We start from the raw sequence: 21,202 nt of genomic DNA, 5'->3' as shown, positions 1-21,202 counted from the left end.
AAAGGAAAGTTTGACATTTTTGCCTGCCATAGGATGTTAATAGTAGGGTCACAAGAAACCCCCATAAAAAAAAAGCCCAATACTTTCAGGCGGTCAGCAAGTGAATTCATGAATGTATGTATATAGACAATATTTTAGGCCAATAAAAAAGACTATATACCAAATTTCCCACCCCTCCACCTCGGCTGCCAGACTAGTTGTTTTGTTTTGCTATCAGGCTTAAAGGGGAACTTCAACACTTCTGAGGTCATTTTAACATAATTATACTCCTCTTTGTGCATCCCAGACAGTTTTTAAGTTGTTCGATTCAATATAGCCTTGATCAGACACGCCCCCCTCCGACAGTATATAGCAATATGACCTCCGATGGCCAAGCAGTTCATTAATACTCTCACTCTCAACAAATCGTCCTGAATCTAGAAGCCTCTCGCATAGCCAGATAGAACTAATGACTATCCTATATGACTGGCTATGTTGGCTAAAGATTATACAATCATGGTTGTGATAATCTTTGGCAAAAACAGCCTATTGTATAGTCAGCTGTAGTCTGAAAACCCACATCTTCAGACTCCATCTTAGTCCGTAGCACTATCTATTCAGTGTTTTAGCCGTGACGTGAGCGCCCCCTCCAGAGATACTTCCGGGTCCTACTTTTTTGTCGCTTTTGTGTCTCCATAGAGTTACAGTATACCGTGACGCTCCGTCGGACTAAATCTGAGACGAAAACAACCACAAAAGTCTAATTTTACCGCTTTCCTCGCAACAACACAGCTGCTGCTCTCCCAAATCTGGCTGTGACAGTCCGTCTGCCCCACACGGAATACTATATCACCATTTTATTACATTGTGTCAAATAAATCATCATTCAATTTCAATTTTAGAGTTTTTTATTGAGCATAGAATAGGGTTATAGACAGGAAGTAATGTAGTACATATGTCATGCTTCTTTTTCTATTTTTACATACAAATACAGAGAACAGACAGGGAACAGGACAGTTCTGGTAGTACATGGACAGAGTTGTTTTTAAGTTGGTTTGGTCACAAAACTGACACTGAGACAAAACAAAAATTAGACTAAACGAAACGGAACAAGAGACAGGACGAGTAACGACCCCCCACCCTCCCACTTGGAACTTTGACGCCTTTTTATATACATTTATTTCAATAGGGTAATTAGTAGTAATAGCCAGCAGGGATATATGAGAAGTAGAAAAGAGAGAAAAATAGACGGAAGTATAAGGAGTGGGGTTGGTGTGCGGAGTAGGAGGGGAACAACATGGTTTATAACCATTGGTCTATGGGACGATCAGCAGACTTGAGAGATTCTCCAGATAGGTTATTGTCGGACCCCAGGAGGAGGTGAATCCTCCTGGAGAGCAACGTAGATCGAATTTAATTTTTTCGAGATTCAGGAATAGCATGGTATCTTTCAGCCAATGGTCTGGTTTAGGGGGGAGTGGGGATTTCCATTCTAGGAGGATTCTCCTTCGAGCGAGTAGTGATAGAAAGGCTATACAGTTATGAACCTTTTTGTTACACTTAATATTTTTTGGAAGTACACCAAAGATTGCCACTTCAGGACAGGGGAGTAAGGATATACTAAACATTTCTGATAAGGATCGAAATATAACAGTCCAATATTGTGTTAATTGGGAGCATGACCAGAACATGTGTGTTAAGTTAGCTGGGGATATGTGGCATCTATCACACTTGTCGTCAACACTGGTATACATTCTAGCTAGTTTAGCTTTGCAGTAGTGAGAGCGGTGCAGAACTTTAAGTTGGATTAGGTTTAGCCTGGCACATGAGGTACTACTATTTACCTGAGTGAGGGCGTTACTCCACGTCTCATCTGTTATGGTTTCACCTAGTTCCCCTTCCCAGCCTGATTTGGTTGTATTAAGAGAAGTGGTCCTTAAATTAGAGATAATGTTATAAATATAAGACAGAAGGCCTTTTTTTTGCAACGGGGCATCTAAGATGGATTCAGTTCCAGATTTGGGAGAGATGTTAGGAAAAGAAGGATTATGTGACTGGGCGAAGTGGCGGATCTGGAAATATCTAAACAAATGAGAGTTAGGTAGATTGAATTTAGATGATAGTTGCCTGAAGTTAGCAAAAATGTCGTTGACGTAGAGATCCTCCAGTCTAACGAGTCCTGATCTAGACCATAGAGAGTAAGTTGGGTCTGACAGTGCGGGGGTGAACAGGTGGTTATTACGTATCGGGCTATAGGGAGAAAGTTCTCTGAGGTTGAAAGAGGATCTGAATTGGGACCATATTTTCAAGGTGTTCCTAACAATAGGGTTGGAGGTATAGCGGTTCTGGGAAATGGGTAGGTTGGATGTGATAAGAGCCAATAAAGATGTGCCCAAGCATGAACTGGCTTCGTTTTGGCACCAGTCCAAATCAGGATTGTGAACCCAACTGACCAACTTGGATATATTAGCAGCCCAGTAATAGTACTTAAAGTTGGGAAGGGCGAGTCCCCCGTCAGGTCTGGATCTTTGTAGGGTTTCTTTCTTAATTCTCTGAGATTTATCTCCCCATATAAATGATAACATGAGTTTGTCCAGATTACGGAAAAAATACACAGGTATAAATATTGGCAATGCTTGAAACAAGTACACAAAACGGGGTAGAACATTCATCTTTATACTATTCACTCTTCCCGCCAAGGATATATTCATGGTCTTCCATCTCTCTAGGTCCTGTTTAAGTTTGTCAACAAGAGGTAGTAAATTATCCGTAAACAGGGAGTTTGTAGTCTTACGGATGTGAATTCCAAGATAGCGGAAACCTATTTCTGTTACTCGAAAGGGTAGGGAATCGTTGGGTATTTGACGAGCCAGGCAATTCACTGGGAAGCACTCACTTTTATTAAAGTTTAACTTATATCCTGAAAAAGAGCCAAATCTGTTCAGGAGTTCGATGATCTTTGGGACATTACAAACTGGATCAGATAGGTATAGCAGTAGATCATCAGCGTATAGCGAAAGTTTATATTCTGTTCCCCATCTCTGAATGCCTTGTATAAAGGCTGGTGATTTGAGTGCGATTGAAAGGGGCTCAATTGCGAGTGCGAAGAGTAGGGGACTTGCGGGGCAGCCCTGTCTACAGCCTCTTGAGAGAGTGAACATCTGGGATTTCGTCCCGTTTGTGACCACTGAGGCCTTAGGCGATGAATAAAGGAGTGAAATCAACGATATGAAGATGGGACCAAAGCCAAAGTTCTTGAGGATCTCTAGTAGGTAGCCCCACTCCACCCTATCAAATGCCTTCTCCGCGTCCAGGGAGACCACGACCTCCGGGGTCACCAAGGATGCGGGGGAGTGAATGACATTGAGGAGGCGGCGGATATTAGAAGCGGAGTGGCGGTCCCTGATGAAGCCTGTTTGGTCGGTTGAAATGATGTCTGGGACCACTATCTCTAACCGTGATGTTAAGGTTTTTGCGAGGATTTTATAGTCTGTATTTAGGAGCGAAATGGGGCGATATGAGTTACAGTTCAATGGGTCTTTGTCTGGTTTCAAAATGAGGGAGATTGATGCTTCTGTGAGTGTTTGTGGAAGGGACCCCTGGTTCAGAGAGTCAACAGTCATGTCTAGTAGAAGTGGAGCCAATTTATTGGAAAATAGTTTATAGAATTCAATTGGGTAACCGTCTGGGCCAGGGGATTTACCATTTTGCATTTCTGAAATAGAGTCTATTATCTCACTCAATTGTAATGGTTGTTCTATAGATTCACGCTTTGTGGGATGAAGAATCGGAAACCGGAGATCCCCAAGAAAGTTCAGCATGTCTGTATTGTCCGCTGGAGATTCAGAAGAGTATAAATTAGAGTAAAAGTTTTTAAATGTGTCATTAATCTCTAAAGGAATAACTGTACATGCGTTGGATGGTGTCTTAATTTGTGAGATGTTTCTTGATGCAATCTCCTTCTTAAGTTGGTGTGCTAATAAGCGACTGGCTTTCTCTCCGTGTTCGTAGATAAGACCTCGTGAGCGCAGTAAAAGTTTCTCTGTTTCCTCTGTAGTGAGTAAGTTATACTGCATTTGTGCATTTAACCTGTCTTTGTAAAGCTCAGGTGAGGGAGAGGCTGAATATTCGTTGTCAAGTTTTGTGATACGTTCCAATAAGTGGTTCTGTTGTTGTCTTTTTAGTTTATTATGCTTTGAACAATAAGATATTATTTCGCCTCTTATTACAGCTTTCAAGGTTTCCCATAATAAAGATGGGGATACAGAATCTGATTTATTATTTAAAATAAAATCATCAATTTGATTTGAAATGAATGAGCAAAAGTTGGGATCGTTTAAAAGTAGAGGACTTAGTCTCCAAGGAGGACATGGCTTATGCAAATTTGAGAAGTTTAAGTCAAGCAGTAAGGGGGCATGGTCTGAAATAACAATTGCCGAGTATTCAGTATTCTTGACTGAGGGTAGGAGGAGTTTATCAATAAAGAAGTAATCAATCCTAGTAAACGATTTGTGGACATTAGAAAAAAAGGAAAAACTTTTTTTATTTGGGAATTGGAATCGCCATGGGTCAACGCAACCCATTAAGTTCATAAATGCTGATATTGTTTTAGCCATTTTAGTGAGGGGTCTTCTCTTTGAACTAGATCTATCGAGAGACTGGTTGATTGTACAATTTAAGTCGCCACCGAGGATCAAACGATAGGAGTTCAAATCAGGTAATAACGAGATTACCTTATTCATAAAGGCCTCGTCATCCCAGTTGGGTGCATATATGTTAACTAGAAGTACCGGGGTGTTACAAAGACATCCTGAGACCATAACAAAGCGGCCAAAGGGGTCAGTAATAATATCTTTTGGGGTAAATTGGATCTTTTTGTGGATTAGAATGGCAGTGCCCCTTGTCTTTGAATCAAAGTTGGAGTGATAAATTTGACCAACCCAGTGTGCTTTTAATCTATTATGATCTTTCTTGGTCAGGTGTGTCTCTTGTAAGAAAGCTATCTCAGTTTGAAGGTGCTTCAAGTGTGAGAGAATGCGTCCCCTTTTAACTGGTCCATTCATGCCCCCTGTGTTCCAACTAGTGAATCTCAAGGTATCCCCTCCCACTCGCACACCTCTGTTTGGTATATTAGCCATATACTAGATTGGTAGAGGATGGGTAAGCTGGTTTTGGGCATAAAGAAAGATAGAAAGAAGAAAAAGATAGAAAAGAGAGGTGCTTAGAGAAGTCATGTTTTGTATTCAAAGTAGGCCATATCGATACTGCTATATATACCAAATGGTGAAGTGTAGGGTCAAAGTTCCCCCCCCCAAAAACGTAAAACATATACCCAGACAGACATAACATAAACAAACTAAACAACACTAAACCTGACATAACTAAAAACATCCCTATTCCTAAGCCTGTCTTCTCCACTAAGACTAGCTGCAGGACCCTAAATAAATCATCATTAATGCAAACTAGATTCAACATACTCAACCCTGCACACATTCTAAATATGCCCCCGAAATATTGTACTGAGCAAATTGACTGTTACCACCTTCAATAATAATGATAATAATAGTCTTTATTGTCTCCACATCATATATTTTCTTTGTCATGGACACTTGCACAGAACATTAATAATTCTACTCAAGTTGGAAGCATTAAGACCCATTTTAACCCTTAATGGATTTCTTTCAGAAAAATAACGCCATTGTAAAAAGATTAACGCGTTTAGATATTGTATTTACAATGAGAAGCGGACGGGAGCTGGTGCCACTTGGACTTGTAGGACTACAAAATGACCCGGACGTAACGTAGGACTACAAAATGACCCGGACATAACACCGGACTACAAAATGACGTCGGACCTAAATACAGAATAGCCTCGACGATCTCACAGATGTATGCAAAGGCTCAACTTATGTAACTTAGATAGCATTGTGTAGACACTCTACAGTGTCTACTGCGAGACGTTATGATCCTAGATGACTATTTCTAAGTTGATGTATCACCATGTGTTGTTCTTGAATGTGGCCTTGTGCGTACGACCCAATTCCAACCGTCTGAAACGCAGCATATATACCACTGTGTGTGACGATGCATATGAAACGGATAGCCCACCCCCAAAATGTCCATTACTCATTTTTGTCACATTCCTAAAGCCAAAACCTTCATGATCAGCAGTGGATCTCTATGGAGACACAAAGAGTCTCCCTTGTGTCTCTCCATATAGGGAACGCAGTCTCTGCACAGCCGGTTGTCAAATGCATTGGTTCAGCAATGCGACGAAAACAAAGAAATATCCATGAATTCTTCTGATTGTGTGGGGGGTGGCGGGGGGGACGATGAGGACGACGACACACCAAACGGCTGTGAAAAGTTGACTCGTCCGACTTCTTGAAGTCTTCATGAATTCCATAGAAAATAAGCCATTATAATACTATAATTTCCACTCTTTAACTATAAGACTTTCACAGAGGCTTTATTTATTCCCTACCAAATGTCTTAATGCTGGAAAATGACTTTTGAAGCTAGTGAATATTTTCCTGCTGACTTCATCGAACACATCTATTATGAAGTGAAGTGTGCGTTCTGGCGTCGGCCGACCGGTTTCCCATTTCAATCTGCTCTGTGTTCAATCAGTCTGTCTGCAACACTTCAATGTGTTAACCCATTTGGACCTGAAGACCATTCTACAAATGTTCTAAATCCTGACCGTTTTCTGAAAAACCTCATGTTTCTATGTCAGTGCAGGTGTTCAACCTTTTTCATGTCAAACACACCCAGAATTAACTACATTTGGCCCCATCACCCCCATCTGAAAATATGTTGTTCCAGGGACTCCCCCTCCAGAAGCAAAGATTTCAGTTAAAAACATTTGCTCTGGGAGAATATATCTTTAAGGATTTGCAGCACATTTTCATGATTTTTCAGAAAATAGCAGACCTACAAGCTCATAGCGCTATGAGCTTGTAGATCTGCTATTTTTCAATAGCTAAAAGTATAACATAATGCTTTAAAACACCCAAAAGGGGGTTCCCGTCCAGAGCGTGTTAATTGTGAAAGTGGAATGCGAGGATGGCGTCCGTCTGCAGGGTGGTTGTTATTGGTGTGTGTGTGTGACAGAATGCAGGGACTGTGTTTGGATCCGTCTGGACGGAATATATCTGGATCCTGGAGCTGCGAGACTGCAGTGTTAGCACAGGTGCAGAGTTTCAGACCCTAATTTATTGTCTGGCATAAATAGTAGGTATACTGTACTGCTACAGTATTATTTGGCCGTGTGCGTGGTCGCGTTAGAGCCCAGGATGACATTTTTATTTATTTCCAGCGGTATATGGGATTAAAACAGTTATTAATTCCGGGATTGATACGGTTTGAAAAGTCAACGGGAGTTTGGGTGCGATATCAATTTTCCATTCCATCTTCAACCGCTTATCCGTACTCGGGTCACGGGGATAACATTGATTAGCCTCGTTATATTTACCACAGATTAACTGTTCCCATAATTATCGTTTGAATTACAACAAGAACACAACATCCATTGCCTTTCCTAATGACTAATTAGAACAATTAAAACAAAGCTAAAATGCATTCTAGAGTCATTCTAGAAGGGACGGGAAAGTACACTCCCGTGTCAGTCTCTGAGTCTAGAGCATGTGAGTGTGTGTGTGTCCGTGTGTGCGGGCGTGCATGCATGCATATGTGCATACGTGTGTGTGTGCGTGTGCGTGTGCGTGCGTGCAGACAATGTAGGCAAGCAGGAGAAGGGCGGGGCACCAGTGTTTGTGAGGTACTGCTGGCCTTGGAAAATAAATATAGAGAGATAACGAAAAAGGCTGTAGCGTTTATTTTAGAAATCACACCCGTGTGAAGTGAGGGGCGCTCTTATCATTCTTATCCACATTAGAGCTGGGATACCCGACGAAAACCCGACGGGTCCTGTCGGGACCTAGAGTAGCCTATATGTTAAGGTGGTGCACTGCATTGAATGCAAGCAGCAGCACCGCTTGTTGTTGCAAGCTTCCAACGCGCTGCAAGCAGCAGCAGCAAACGTAGCCCCATGTGAACCTCAGTCCCTACGTTTAATTCTGTAGGTCAGGAGCTACAGAATGAGCGTAGGGACTGAGGTTACATATGGGGCGCAGCTGGAAGAACCACTGAAGAAAGGAGGACGGCGTTAGCCTAGGTTGAACTCACCCACGGACCACGGTGGATGTGATCCTCCATGACATGTAAACCGCAATGGTTGGATTAATATAAATAGTTTGATTTATTAGCTGTTACTAGTGAAGAGTTGAATATGAGTAAATAACTCGATCCTGCCCATGGACCATGGGAAATTAGGCTGGCGCTGATTGTTGGATTGAATAGCACTTTATTAAGAGTTTGCAACTTTGCACAAACAGTCCCGAAGTAGACTACAGCTGCCCTTTCCACACTGTGTGGATTCAATATTGCCAATGCAGAATTGCCGATGTCAAATCAATCATCAATGCTGGTAAGACTGCACAAGTGTTTGTGTGTGTTTGTGTGTGTGTCGTGTGTGTGTGTATGTGTGTGTGTGTGTGTGTGTGTGTGTGTGTGTGTGTGTGTGTGTGTGTTGTGAGCGTGTGTGTGTGTGTGTGTGTGTGTGTGTGTGTGTGTGTGTGTGTGTGTTGTGAGCGTGTGCGACGTGTTATACTATCAGCATAGCAGTAGGCTATAGATATAAAATGGTCCCATTTCATTTCATGGTAATTTATAATATATAAAGTCGGCCCGATCCCAGCTCTAATCCACATGCGTCATCATGACATCATCTCATTCCGGCCAATCACAATTTGCGTCCTCACTTTTGTCTTTGTGTTTACACAGACCCTCAAAGCTGGACGTAGGAGGGCCCCCTCAAAAAAGGAAACCAACGTTCGCCTTCAGGCACGCACACGCACACACACACGCACACCACACACACACAGACACACGCACACACACGCACGCACACACACACACGCACACACGCACAAACACACACACACACACACACACACACACACACACACACACACAGTCCATACTCACCAGCTCCGTCACCCTGTAGATGTACACCTTGCCTTTCTCCAGTCCTCCGCTGAAGAACATGGGCGCTGCCACCAGCAGGTTGTCTGTCACCCCGTCCCCGTCCAGGTCCATGGGGGCGATCTCACTGCCGTAGTAAGAGCCGATCTAACACAGACATTATATTACACACACGGTTAGTCACATGTTTTCACAATATTTAGATTTAGTCTTAACCCATTCTGACCTGAGATCAGATTCATATGAGGTTTCCACTGGACACACACTGGTCTGATGAACCCATTCTGACCTGAGATCAGATTCTAAAAAATGTCAGTCGTTCTTCGATTTTTCAAAAATAGCAGACCTACAAGCTCATAGCGCGCCACTCGGTGGCGCGCTATGAGCTTGTAGATCTGCTATTTTTCAATAGCTAAAGCATGACATGATGCTAACACCAAAATGGGTTCCCGTTCAGAATGGGTTAAGTCTTTTGAATAAGACGTCATTCCCTATTTAGTCTTCTGAAAAACCTTAGTTGACTTTTTAGTCTTTGGTCTTAAAGTCAACTAAATTAACACTGAGCTGAACTACAAGCTCGACGTGTTGTGAGCTTGTAGATCTGCTGTTTTTTGCAAAAAGCGGCCTTTTAGGGAATTTCAGATCCCTTCCTCTCCAACATCGTCTGCTCTAGTGTTGTAGTACTCCAGTCCTTCACTCGACTCGTATCGAGTCCGGGTCTCGAGTCCACATTTTCATTTACTTGTCTCGTCTCGGTCTCGGTCTTCATTTGACTTGGACTTGACTCTGTCTCGGACCGTTAAGGGAAAGGCGTCATTAGGCGTCCTGTAGGCACTGAGTGAGATCTATCTCTTTTCCTCCCTGGTCGACTGGGTATAATTCCAACGCCGTGGCGGTGGGCCTATAATGTTTGTTATCAGCCAGTTGAAATTCCAAGGCCAGACTTAACACATACTATTGTTGTTTACAACATCCTGGAATCCTTGGCATTTCCTCCACATGCATATAGAGGCCTGAATGACTGATGACCCTGAATAACACACCAGGAGCTCCGGGTCATGTGTGATGTCAGTGGAGGAAAAAGTGAAGTAAAAAAATCAATACTGACAGTTTTCTGAAAAAGCTATGTTTGTTTCTATGTCAGTCGTAATTTCAAATGGCCCGAAATGTATAGGGTTGAAGTGGTTAATGTTTTCTAATCAAAATTACAATCGCCAAAGTAACAACCAGTAACTAAAGTTTTCAAATAATTGTAGTGAAGTAAAAGTACAAATTTTGGCTCCGAGATGCAGTGGAGTAGAAGTAAAAGTACTGGAAATTGGAAATACTCAAAATTGTACTTAAGTACAGTACTTAACCAGCTCAGTGGCCTTGTGGTTAGAGTGTCCGCCCTGAGACTGGGAGGTCGGGGTTCGATCCCCGGCCGGGTCATACCAAAGACTGTAAAAATGGGACCCAGGATGGGTCCCTGCTTGACACTCAGCATCAAGGGTTGGATTGGGGGTAAGTCCCTGTGACATACTAGCGTCATGTCCAGGGGGTGTACTTGTACATCAAGCTGCCAAGCCCTATGGGCTCGGCAAGGCTACTTACTTACTTACAGTTCCTTAAGTAAAAGTACTTAGTTAATTTCCACCACTGAGTACATGTAATTAGTTACTTTCCACCAGTAGTGGCTGTGGCTGCAGGCCCGTCTAGACAGCAGGAGATACAGACTGACTGACTCTCTGAGAGAGAGAGAGAGAGAGAGAGAGAGAGAGAGAGAGAGAGAGAGAGAGAGAGAGAGAGAGAGAGAGAGAGAGAGAGAGAGAGAGAGAGAGAGACACACAGACTGACTGACTCTCTCAGAGAGAGAGAGAGAGAGAGAGCTCTCTGCTGGGAAAGCCTGTCACTGGATTCCAGATTGGAAACATCTGTGCTAGATTAGGAGACCATCCTTTGTCACAGAGTGCCAGAGAAACATTTGTTTGCAAGGAAGTTAACATCTGTTGTCGTGCAGATATCGCCGGCCGGATTAAATGAGTGTTGAAGATCACTGTGACATGTGTCCCTGCGTGTGAACTGTCCCCTTGCCAGTGGCTGATATTGTCATTCTATAATACGTGAAGAGACCGTGTAATTTTCAATTACTTTAATATTTTTGGGATGTTTTTTGTTATGGATCTTCATTTTCCTAAAACATAACAGAGGAAAATGTCAGTCACCAGAACCAAGGACGGACGTTTCGATGAATCCACCTTTAAATAGCTGAGTAGACGATGAAAATAATCACATTGTTTTTTTTTTTTAAGTGAACTATCCCTTTAAAGGGTAAGACCACTTTTTTTGAGGTTTGGGTTGTGTAGTTACTTTGCCATGATGCTACTCCAAATGTGGACAAGAAATAAAAAAATACTGCTCCAGTGATTAGAAATTGACAATTCAAAATATGCTCCTCATTGACTTGCATTGTAGCTCAAACAGCTCTCAAAGGCACTCTTTTAGTACGTATACAAACACAAACAAAGTTGATTCAGACAATATAGAGCATCACCAAAACTCATGCAGTTTTATTTTTTCATAAAAATGTTAGATTCCTGTTGATTTTACTATTTGAAGATCTGGATCCGGATCCACGGATCCAGTCCGGGTTTTCTTCCCAATAAAATGGACAAATCAACAGGAAGATAACATTTTTATGAAAAAATAAAACTACATGAGTTTTGGTGATGCTCTATATTGTCTGAATCAACATTGTTTCTGTTTGTTTACATACTAAAAGAGTGACTTTGAGAGCTGTTTTAGCTACAATGTAAGTCAATGAGGAGCATATTTTGAATTATCAATTTCTAATCACTGGAGCAGTTATTTCTTATTTCTTGTCCACATTTGGAGTTGCATCATGGCAAAGTAACTACACAACCCAAACCTCAAAAAAAGTGGTCTTACCCTTTAACATTGATCTCGACCGGTAGAAGGAAGGCACTGGAGAAGACTCCGACAATGACGTGACATGGAAATGTTGTCCTTTTTACTGACGCAGATTTTATAGATCACGGGCGTAGGCATGACGTCACGGTCTATGACTTGCCTGAACTGAACTGCGGCCGAAGTGTGCGCTCACAACTCACTCCGAATTGTAATAATAGATGTATTGCTGCTGTGTTGTTTTGTCATGTTGTGTAGTGTTTAGTTTTATTTTTTTTATTTTTGGACTGCAATTTAAATAATCCAAGAGGCTTTCTTGTGTTTTGATCATCGGTGATGCTGACTCGTATGTCGGAAAGTTGCTCTGTGCTCTTTTTTATTTATCACCTAAATCAATCAATCAATCAATCAATCAATAAATCCTTGCCTTACCTGCAGGCCTTTGAGGGAGTGCAGGATGGTGAGGTTGCCCGTGTTCTTCAGGGTGAAGATGATGACCTTGCCAGTGTGGTTGAAGCGTGGCGCGCCAGCCACCAGAAGGCGACCGTTCCTGGCTGACACCACCGACGTGACGGTGTAGCCTGGTGACGCAAACACCATATGTTACGCAAACACCATATGTTACACAAACACCATATGTTACGCAAACACCATATGTTACACAAACACCATATGTTACACAAACACCACATGTTACACAAACACCATATGTTACACAAACACCATATGTTACACAAACACCACACGTTACACAAACACCATATGTTACACAAACACCATATGTTACACAAACACCACGCGTTACACAAACACCATATGTTACGCAAACACCATATGTTACACAAACACCATATGTTACACATACACCACATGTTACACAAACACCATATGTTACACAAACACCACACGTTACACAAACACAAACACCATATGTTACACAAACACCATATGTTAAACAAACACCACGCGTTACACAAACACAAACACCATATGTTACACAAACACCATATGTTACACAAACACCATATGTTACGCAAACACCACACGTTACACAAACACCACGCGTTACACAAACACCACGCGTTACACAAACACAAACACCATATGGTACAGTATGAGTGAAAAACCAGCATGTGAGAAAATACAACAGCACACACACATCCCTTACTTACAGTCCAAGTCAAGACCAAGTCCAAGGAAGAGTCGAGACCAGATTATTAGTATTTCTTCTCATTTGATAGTATAGAGAAAGAGTGTGGTGGTGCTCCTCCCTCTAACTCCACCCACATTTGGCCAAGTACGGAGCCATGTTGTTTGTTGCGTCACTCTGTAGTCATTAGCTTGTGCTTCTAGTCGAGCAAGTGCTGAACTCGGGCTGTGTACACGATCTTCCATCTATCTACTATCTTTGTTGAGCAAGCAACTACTTTGACTTTATACCATCTTCCATCTCTCTACTATCTTTGACGTCTCTGTTTAGAAGATATGGTACGCCAGTGCAGTGTTGTCAGTGTTCCGATGACGGGATTAAGATGTTTGGAAGCAACACCAAGGAGATGCGGAGTTAACAAAGAAACGTCGTATGGCTTGGGTTTCAGCTGTTAGACGAAACAACATCACTTTCTGCAACATTCCCAGACACATGTTTGTGTGTTCACGGCATTTTCAGACTGGTAAGTTAGAATCCGAACGCTAATGCTGCACACTGTTGTTTACATCGAGCCATTGTTTACCCTACGCCTGGGGTTAGTGGGCTAGCCGAGGGTTCATGAGACATCTCGGGTCCCGTTTACTTACTCAGCATGACTAATAATTTCATAATAATAAGCAGTACTCGAGATAACTCTTTAGTTATTCATGTAGTCAAAATAAAATGAAACGTTATCTCAGCGTCATTGTTCGGTTGTTGTTGTTGTCGTCGTGGTGTTTTGCACATGTTTTGCTGGTGCCTGGTTCCATCCATGCGTTTCAGTTTATCTCTACATGGAATGTCTACTCTGCTACGCATTGCCCGATCCATCCTAGATTCCTAGCTGTCAATGTTGTAGCTGGTCGCTAGCTGTAGCTTGCTGTAGCCTCAGGGTAAGCTAAAGTAAACAAACAACATGGCGGCCGGAACAAGTCCTTATAAGGCAGGCTCTGCCCATTTATCTTTCCCTATACTGTAAAGTGTAAAACACTGTGAGAGTTACTCACCCAGGTAAGCACCATGGTTCTTCAGCTCTTCGGGGAACTCCTGCGCATACGAGGACTTGGGAGGGATGACTTTCCCCTGGCGGGTCTCCTTCAGCACCGCTCCGTTCCAGTCGTAGGCCCCCACGGCACCCACTATGATACCATCCTGTAAACATTGGCACATGGAGGGGAGGGTGATCACTGGTACACATGGCAGTTTTTTTCCCCCCTTTAAAATTCACAACAAGTTTAGTTAAGTTAAATTAAGTCCCCTCACACCTATACTTCATGTCACAAAGGTTGCCGACCCCAGCTATAAAACACCCACGGCACCCACTACGATACCATCCTGTAAAACACCCACGGCACCCACTACGATACCATCCTGTAAAACACCCACGGCACCCACTACGATACCATCCTGTAAAACACCCACGGCACCCACTACGATACCATCCTGTAAAACACCCACGGCACCCACTACGATACCATCCTGTAAAACACCCACGGCACCCACTACGATACCATCCTGTAAAACACCCACGGCACCCACTACGATACCATCCTGTAAAACACCCACGGCACCCACTACGATACCATCCTGTAAAACACCCACGGCACCCACTACGATACCATCCTGTAAAACACCCACGGCACCCACTACGATACCATCCTGTAAAACACCCACGGCACCCACTACGATACCATCCTGTAAAACACCCACGGCACCCACTACGATACCATCCTGTAAAACACCCACGGCACCCACTACGATACCATCCTGTAAAACACCCACGGCACCCACTACGATACCATCCTGTAAAACACCCACGGCACCCACTACGATACCATCCTGTAAAACACCCACGGCACCCACTACGATACCATCCTGCATGAATACAATCACACCTGTGTGAAGTGAGGGGCGCTCTTATCATCGTACATCATCATACGTCATCTCATTCCGGCCAATAACAAATTGTGGAGAATAGATCCAGTAGAACTAAATGTCAGGGAGGGACTAGTGGAGAAGAGATACAGTTCCTGGATCCATTCCATTGACAATGAATGGAGAACTTTACGTCATATGTAGACGAGCAAATCAGTATTTTTGTTAAATTCACATTGACAATAAATGGAGAATTTACGTCATAATGTGTCTGAGAAAATCGTCATGATGATGTACAATGATAAGAGCGCCCCTCACTTCATACGGGTGTGATTTTCCTTTTTTTAAACAAACCATTATTCAACGAAAAGAAAGACCAGAAAATGTAAGTTACTTCATCAAACTGAGAGGAACTAGAACTTTGACTTCAGAGTACCTTGAGTCTATGACACAGTAATGATAGGGTTCCTTCTATGACTTAATGAGCTGCCTTCCCTCCATACACGCTATATGCAGACAACATATTTTCCAAAGGTTAGGGAGGACATGTTGTTGGGGTGCATTTTGCAATTCCGTACTGAGAAATGGAATTGTCTGCTCACCAACCAACACTCAAACTCCGTCAGTTTCTGATCTTATATAGCCTTTGTGGTTATATCTGTTTTGGTGAAAACGGTCGCTATGGCAATTTTGAATAAAGTCTGAAGACTAGATCTATCTTAATTGTTTTTATGTAGGGACATTGCTGTCCTACCATGATGTGCTCTGGCTCGACTGGGAAGTCAAGGAAAAACACTGCAGATATGTGGTCACGATATGTGTGTTGGCATCCTGCATGCTCGTCAGCGAACTGCCAAATAAATCAGTTAGGCCACAGACGTAACATGAACTAGATAAAGTGCCCCTCGGGGCACAGGTCTCCACCAGGGCTGGTCAGATTGTGGCCTCCTGGTGGCGCTATAATAGGCCAATGTGAAAGGGGTGCCATTTCTTCTTACACCTTGGATGGCAATTGGATGATTTGAGACATTTTGTTCCACCTGTTGGTGGCGCCAGAACAGGCCAATGTGAAAAGGGTGGGATATATTCCTTAGCCTAGTAGGAAAGTCTGTGAAAGATTTCACGTAAATTGCACGCTGCGTTCATGACTTGAGGGTTTTTGTTCAAAACGGGCCAATCCTGCAAACTTTGAAAGCCAATGTTAGCCAATTAGGATGGAATATGAAATATCTGACACATCCGTCTTGAACACATGACTATAGAGATACTGTGTAACGATTTTATTTTGACAGAATCTGGATGAGTAATATCAACAAATGTGTTTAACATTTAACAACTATATTTCAATAATAAGGGACATGACGGGATGGATGAAAATAAAGGACCCCAAAGGAAACAAGCGCTTTTCTGGGTATCTCAATCAGTTTAGACGACGGGTACGATTACATAGCCCTACTACAGAATATCAAGACAACAATATCAAGTGTTTTTTATATACATGACAGACAGTTTGAAGGTAGAGGGTACAGTAAGGGAAGCAAGTGACTCAGAAGAGGAAAAAGCCAAAGTACTTGCGAGCGACGTCAGGATGTGTATGACATCAGCAGCATTCTGAACTGGCATGCTTGAAGTTCGACAAAACCATCTGGGCTCCCAGGGCCTGTTTTTCTCCTCAAAAAGACCCAGCATTACTTCCAATAATGTATCCTACTTTCAACACTCAGGTTGCCTTTATTGAGCACATAGTGCTATCCCTGGAATCCAAGAGAATTTCCAACCACTGCTAGCTGTCGCCCAGCTGCGACTATAAGCTCTATATTTACTTATGGTCTGAAGGGGATATATTTATGATTCTCCCTTGGCTACTTCAGTTAAAACATTCAGTCATTCTGCAAACATCAAGTTAGGTGGAGGCAAAAAAAATTGTTACCTATGTATATACAGTAGGTAACCAACCAGACCACGTATAGTGCACTGCAAAATCTTTAACATTTTTAATTATTGAAAAAAAAAAGAAAAAAAAAAAGGGATCCGCAAGGCTGTCAAGAGTTAAACTAACAGTCAGGATTGTACAGTATGGACTGGTTTCAGTCCTCCAGCTGTGTCAGTCTGAACGCCAACACACCTGCTGCTATCTGCGCTCACAGAGAGCCAAAGAAACTCAAAAAACAAACTAGAACGGAAAGCAATCCTGTCTTTTTAAAGGACTGCCGTCTCAACCTGGTCTCAGCCTTTCACCAAATGATGTCTCCCGTAGGATTTATAGTGGTGAATTATTTCCCGTTCTGGTGTTGTGTGGCTGAAGTGGAAAAGGGACCGTCTCTGGCTGTCAGAGGCCTCTAAATCAGGATGACCTAAAGCCTCAGGGGCCACACAGCAGGGGGCCTCAGGGGCCACGCAGCAGGGGGCCTCAGGGGCCACGCAGCAGGGGGCCTCAGGGGCCACACAGCAGGGGGTCTCAGGGGCCACACAGCAGGGGGCAACACCATGTGAGCTTGTAGATCTGCTGTTTTCGGCATGTGGTGCTGCGCGCAACCAAGTATAAGTCCGAGGAAAGTGCGTGTGCTTCTGCACGGCTTAACTCTACGACGTGTGTGTGTGTGTGTGACTATGTGTGACTGTGTGTGTGTGCGTGTGTGTGCGTGCGTGCGTGCGTGTGTGTGTGTCTGTGTGTGTGTTACCTCTACAATGTGTGAGGAGAAGCCAGCCTGAGACATCTGGAGGCCAAACGCTGTCCCATTCTTATTGGTCCCTGGGTGAACAACAAAAATTCTCATTAGTTCCTGGGTAAACAAGAACCATTCTTATTGGTCAATAGGTAAACAAATGAAAAAATAAAAAATGAGAAAAAGGGCGCACACTCGTAGCCACGATGCTGTATATTTATTATTATCCAACGTATATTATTATTCCTCTTCTTCAGGGAATGAAGAAGACCTCCTGGATAAATATACAGCATCATGGCTACGTGTGCGGCCTTTTTCTCTTTTTTACTTATATTTACTGCCTTAGGCCAGCACCTCACCAACACTGGTGTGCGCCCTTTCCTGTTTTGTCTACCAATAGGTAAACAAAAACATCAAATATGAAGTTGGCGGCACCTGAAAAACTCGCTACATGGTTTTTACATGACTGAGGGGCCAAGCCGGAAGGGCCTATAGAGCGTCGCAGCGTCTTTTTTATAAATACTTTTTGAAAAGCCTACGGAGAAAATGAATGGAGAATCATTTCCTGGGCCACTCGTAGTTCTGAAAGGGGGCGGGACTGCGACGCTCTATAACCCTATATGTTACAGCTGCTGTTCTAAATCCTTTATGAAAAGAAATCACACTCACGTGTGAAGTGAGGGGCGCTCTGATCATCATACATAACATTTCATGCTCAGCCAATCAAATCTAACCTGACTCCGAATCATCACTATATGGGGTAGTACCATAGACTGTAAAAAATATGGACAAAGCGTTCCGCGGGTCTAACGTGAACGTAAAATGAAGCCTGTCAGTCCTTGCAATGGAAGTCGCCATCTTTCTAGATCCGTTTTGGCCCAGTTCAGGCCAGCTGGCCCATTGGCTGGCCCAGACAACGAGGCGGGACTTCCCCCTTCTTCTTCGTTGGTTTTTATTTTGACTCGAGTGGGTGGGGGATCCCGTTCATAGACTGTAACGGTAGCCACGCCCCTCAGAACATGCGCGACTTTATGGTCATTTTTTTAATAAATGGGACCATCATTTTCCAATAAGAATATTATGACATTAGAAATGAGACTTTAAACTAGTGACTGGAAGCAAAAAGTATTCATGACCATGTTTATTAAGGTAATACAGTCTAGGTGAAGTTGGGCCAAAATACATGGACTTCTATGGGGCTATGGGTTTTTCTGGGTCCAGTGACAGCGCCACAACAGGCCATTATATGAACTTTCATTTCCTTAGTGGCTTCACAAAATATCCGTCTGACTGCCCCCTGGGTAGTACACACAAACACACAAAGCTGGGAATAGGAGGGGCTACATATATAGCAGGCACTTTGAACAGGCATAACTCATGCCTTGTTTGGCCAAAAGCCATGGTAACCTGTTCACTTAAATTACTTCATCCACAGCGGTATAGGTTATATAAATATACGAATCAGTGTGCATTTGGGGTCATAGGTCAAATGACCTAGGTCATAGGTCAAACCTTCAAGACTGAAGATGCGTTCCCCGAGCGCGTCCACGATGTCCTTCAGAGCAGACTCGTCCGTCACGTTGAAGAAGTGTTTGTCGTCCGGGTCGCTGGCGATGTACTTGATCTCGTTGAGGAAGGCCTCGGGGTTGATGCCTCGTCGGTTGTAGTAGCCAAGAACCTACGGAGATTAGTTCAGAACGTTTTAGGGTTGATGGTGGTCGTAGTAGCCAAGAACCTACGGAGATGTGATACTAGGATAATTATACTCACAGCGATGGCGTAGTAGCGTGATGCTGGGATAATTATACTCACAGCGATGGCGTAGTAGCGTGATGCTGGGATAATTATACTCACAGCGATGGCGTAGTAGCGTGATGCTAGGATAATTATACTCACAGCGATGGCGTAGTAGCGTGATGCTAGGATAATTATACTCACAGCGATGGCGTAGTAGCGTGATGCTGGGATAATTATACTCACAGCGATGGCGTAGCGCGTGATGCTGGGATAATTATACTCACAGCGATGGCGTAGCGCGTGATGCTGGGATAATTATACTCACAGCGATGGCGTAGTAGCGTGATGCTGGGATAATTATACTCACAGCGATGGCGTAGTAGCGTGATGCTGGGATAATTATACTCACAGCGATGGCGTAGTAGCGTGATGCTAGGATAATTATACTCACAGCGATGGCGTAGTAGCGTGATGCTAGGATAATTATACTCACAGCGATGGCGTAGTAGCGTGATGCTAGGATAATTATACTCACAGCGATGGCGTAGTAGCGTGATGCTAGGATAATTATACTCACAGCGATGGCGTAGTGCGTGATGCTAGGATAATTATACTCACAGCGATGGCGTAGCGCGTGATGCCTTCCTTCTCGCTGTCCTCGATGGCCTGCTGCAGGTCCGGGCTGTCATGTGACTCTCCGTCCGTTATCACGATCATCACCTTCTTGGCACCTCGCCGACCGCCTTGCTTGAAGCCCTCGGAGCTGTAGTTTAATAACACGCGCAGTTGCATTATTATGAACCCCTCGGAGCTGTAGTTTAAAGGAGAATTCCATACTAAAAGGCTTTCTTACCTTTCTTTGTAGTTGTTACGTCCCCATCAAAGAGGTCCAGGTGTTATTTTGTGCAAAAGCTCCTTATTGGCTATTTCCCCTACCATAAGCCCATAAATGTTGTGCTAATTCGATTATTTCCATCGCTCAAAATTAAAAGAAAATTGTATATATCCTCTCTTCATAATGTAAATAATAACCCAGGCGGCACACTTTACTACTTATTTCGATGGAAATAAGCGAATTAGCACAACACCCCATACATCCCATTCAATCTAATGCAATTCATTGAGGGCTTATGGTAGGGGAAATAGCCAATAAGGAGCTTTTGCACAAAATAACACCTGGACCTCTTTGATGGGGACGTAACAAATACGAAGAAAGGTAAGAAAGCCTTTTTAGTATGGAATTCTCCTTTAATAACACGCGTAGTTGCATTATTATGAACCCCTCTGAGCTGTGGCAAAATGTGTAGTTTATTTCCCACGATTTTTGTTACCCATTTTGTAATCCTGGACGATACACTTCCTATGCCATATAGGAAGAGCAACGGAATTACCTCATGCTTCCTACTATGCATGAGGAGTTCAAGTCAATACTTGGTCTGGGCTACTTTTGAACAAATTATTTCATCAATGGGGCGTGGCATGGAGGCGATCAGCCTTTGTCACTGTTGAAGTGTTATGGAAGCCCAGGTTTGCTTTCATAACAGCCGTAAATGCATTTGTATTGTTGAATCTCATGTCTCACACCTTCCTCATGACAATACCTAGATTCTCTGTGAGGTTCAGGTCAGGCCAGTTGGCAGGTCAGTTAAGCACAGTAATACCATGGTCAGTACATCAGTTACTAGTAGTTTTAACACAGTAATACCATGGTCAGTACATCAGTTACTAGTAGTTTTAACACAGTAATACCATGGTCAGTACATCAGTTACTAGTAGTTTTAACACAGTAATACCATGGTCAGTA

General features: G+C 43.1%; 1 protein-coding gene across 3 annotated transcripts in view; it reads right to left on the bottom strand.

The window, feature by feature from the left end:
• Nucleotides 1-21,202, bottom strand: part of itga11a (integrin, alpha 11a) — an 80,524-nt gene that overhangs the window by 25,010 nt on the left and 34,312 nt on the right. For all 3 annotated transcript variants that reach the window (XM_080773777.1, XM_080773778.1, XM_080773779.1), the window contains 6 exons: nucleotides 20,017-20,161; nucleotides 19,174-19,339; nucleotides 17,677-17,747; nucleotides 14,128-14,272; nucleotides 12,364-12,512; nucleotides 9,028-9,171 (listed from right to left, as the gene is read on the bottom strand). In XM_080773777.1, the coding sequence (XP_080629903.1) occupies nucleotides 9,028-9,171; nucleotides 12,364-12,512; nucleotides 14,128-14,272; nucleotides 17,677-17,747; nucleotides 19,174-19,339; nucleotides 20,017-20,161 (820 nt within the window). The remainder of the gene's footprint in view (nucleotides 1-9,027; nucleotides 9,172-12,363; nucleotides 12,513-14,127; nucleotides 14,273-17,676; nucleotides 17,748-19,173; nucleotides 19,340-20,016; nucleotides 20,162-21,202) is intronic.

The sequence above is a fragment of the Protomyctophum bolini genome (assembly GCF_963924005.1).
Source record: "Protomyctophum bolini genome assembly, chromosome: 1".
NCBI lineage: Eukaryota > Metazoa > Chordata > Actinopteri > Myctophiformes > Myctophidae > Protomyctophum > Protomyctophum bolini.
This window is presented reverse-complemented; position numbering and strand designations above follow the sequence as displayed.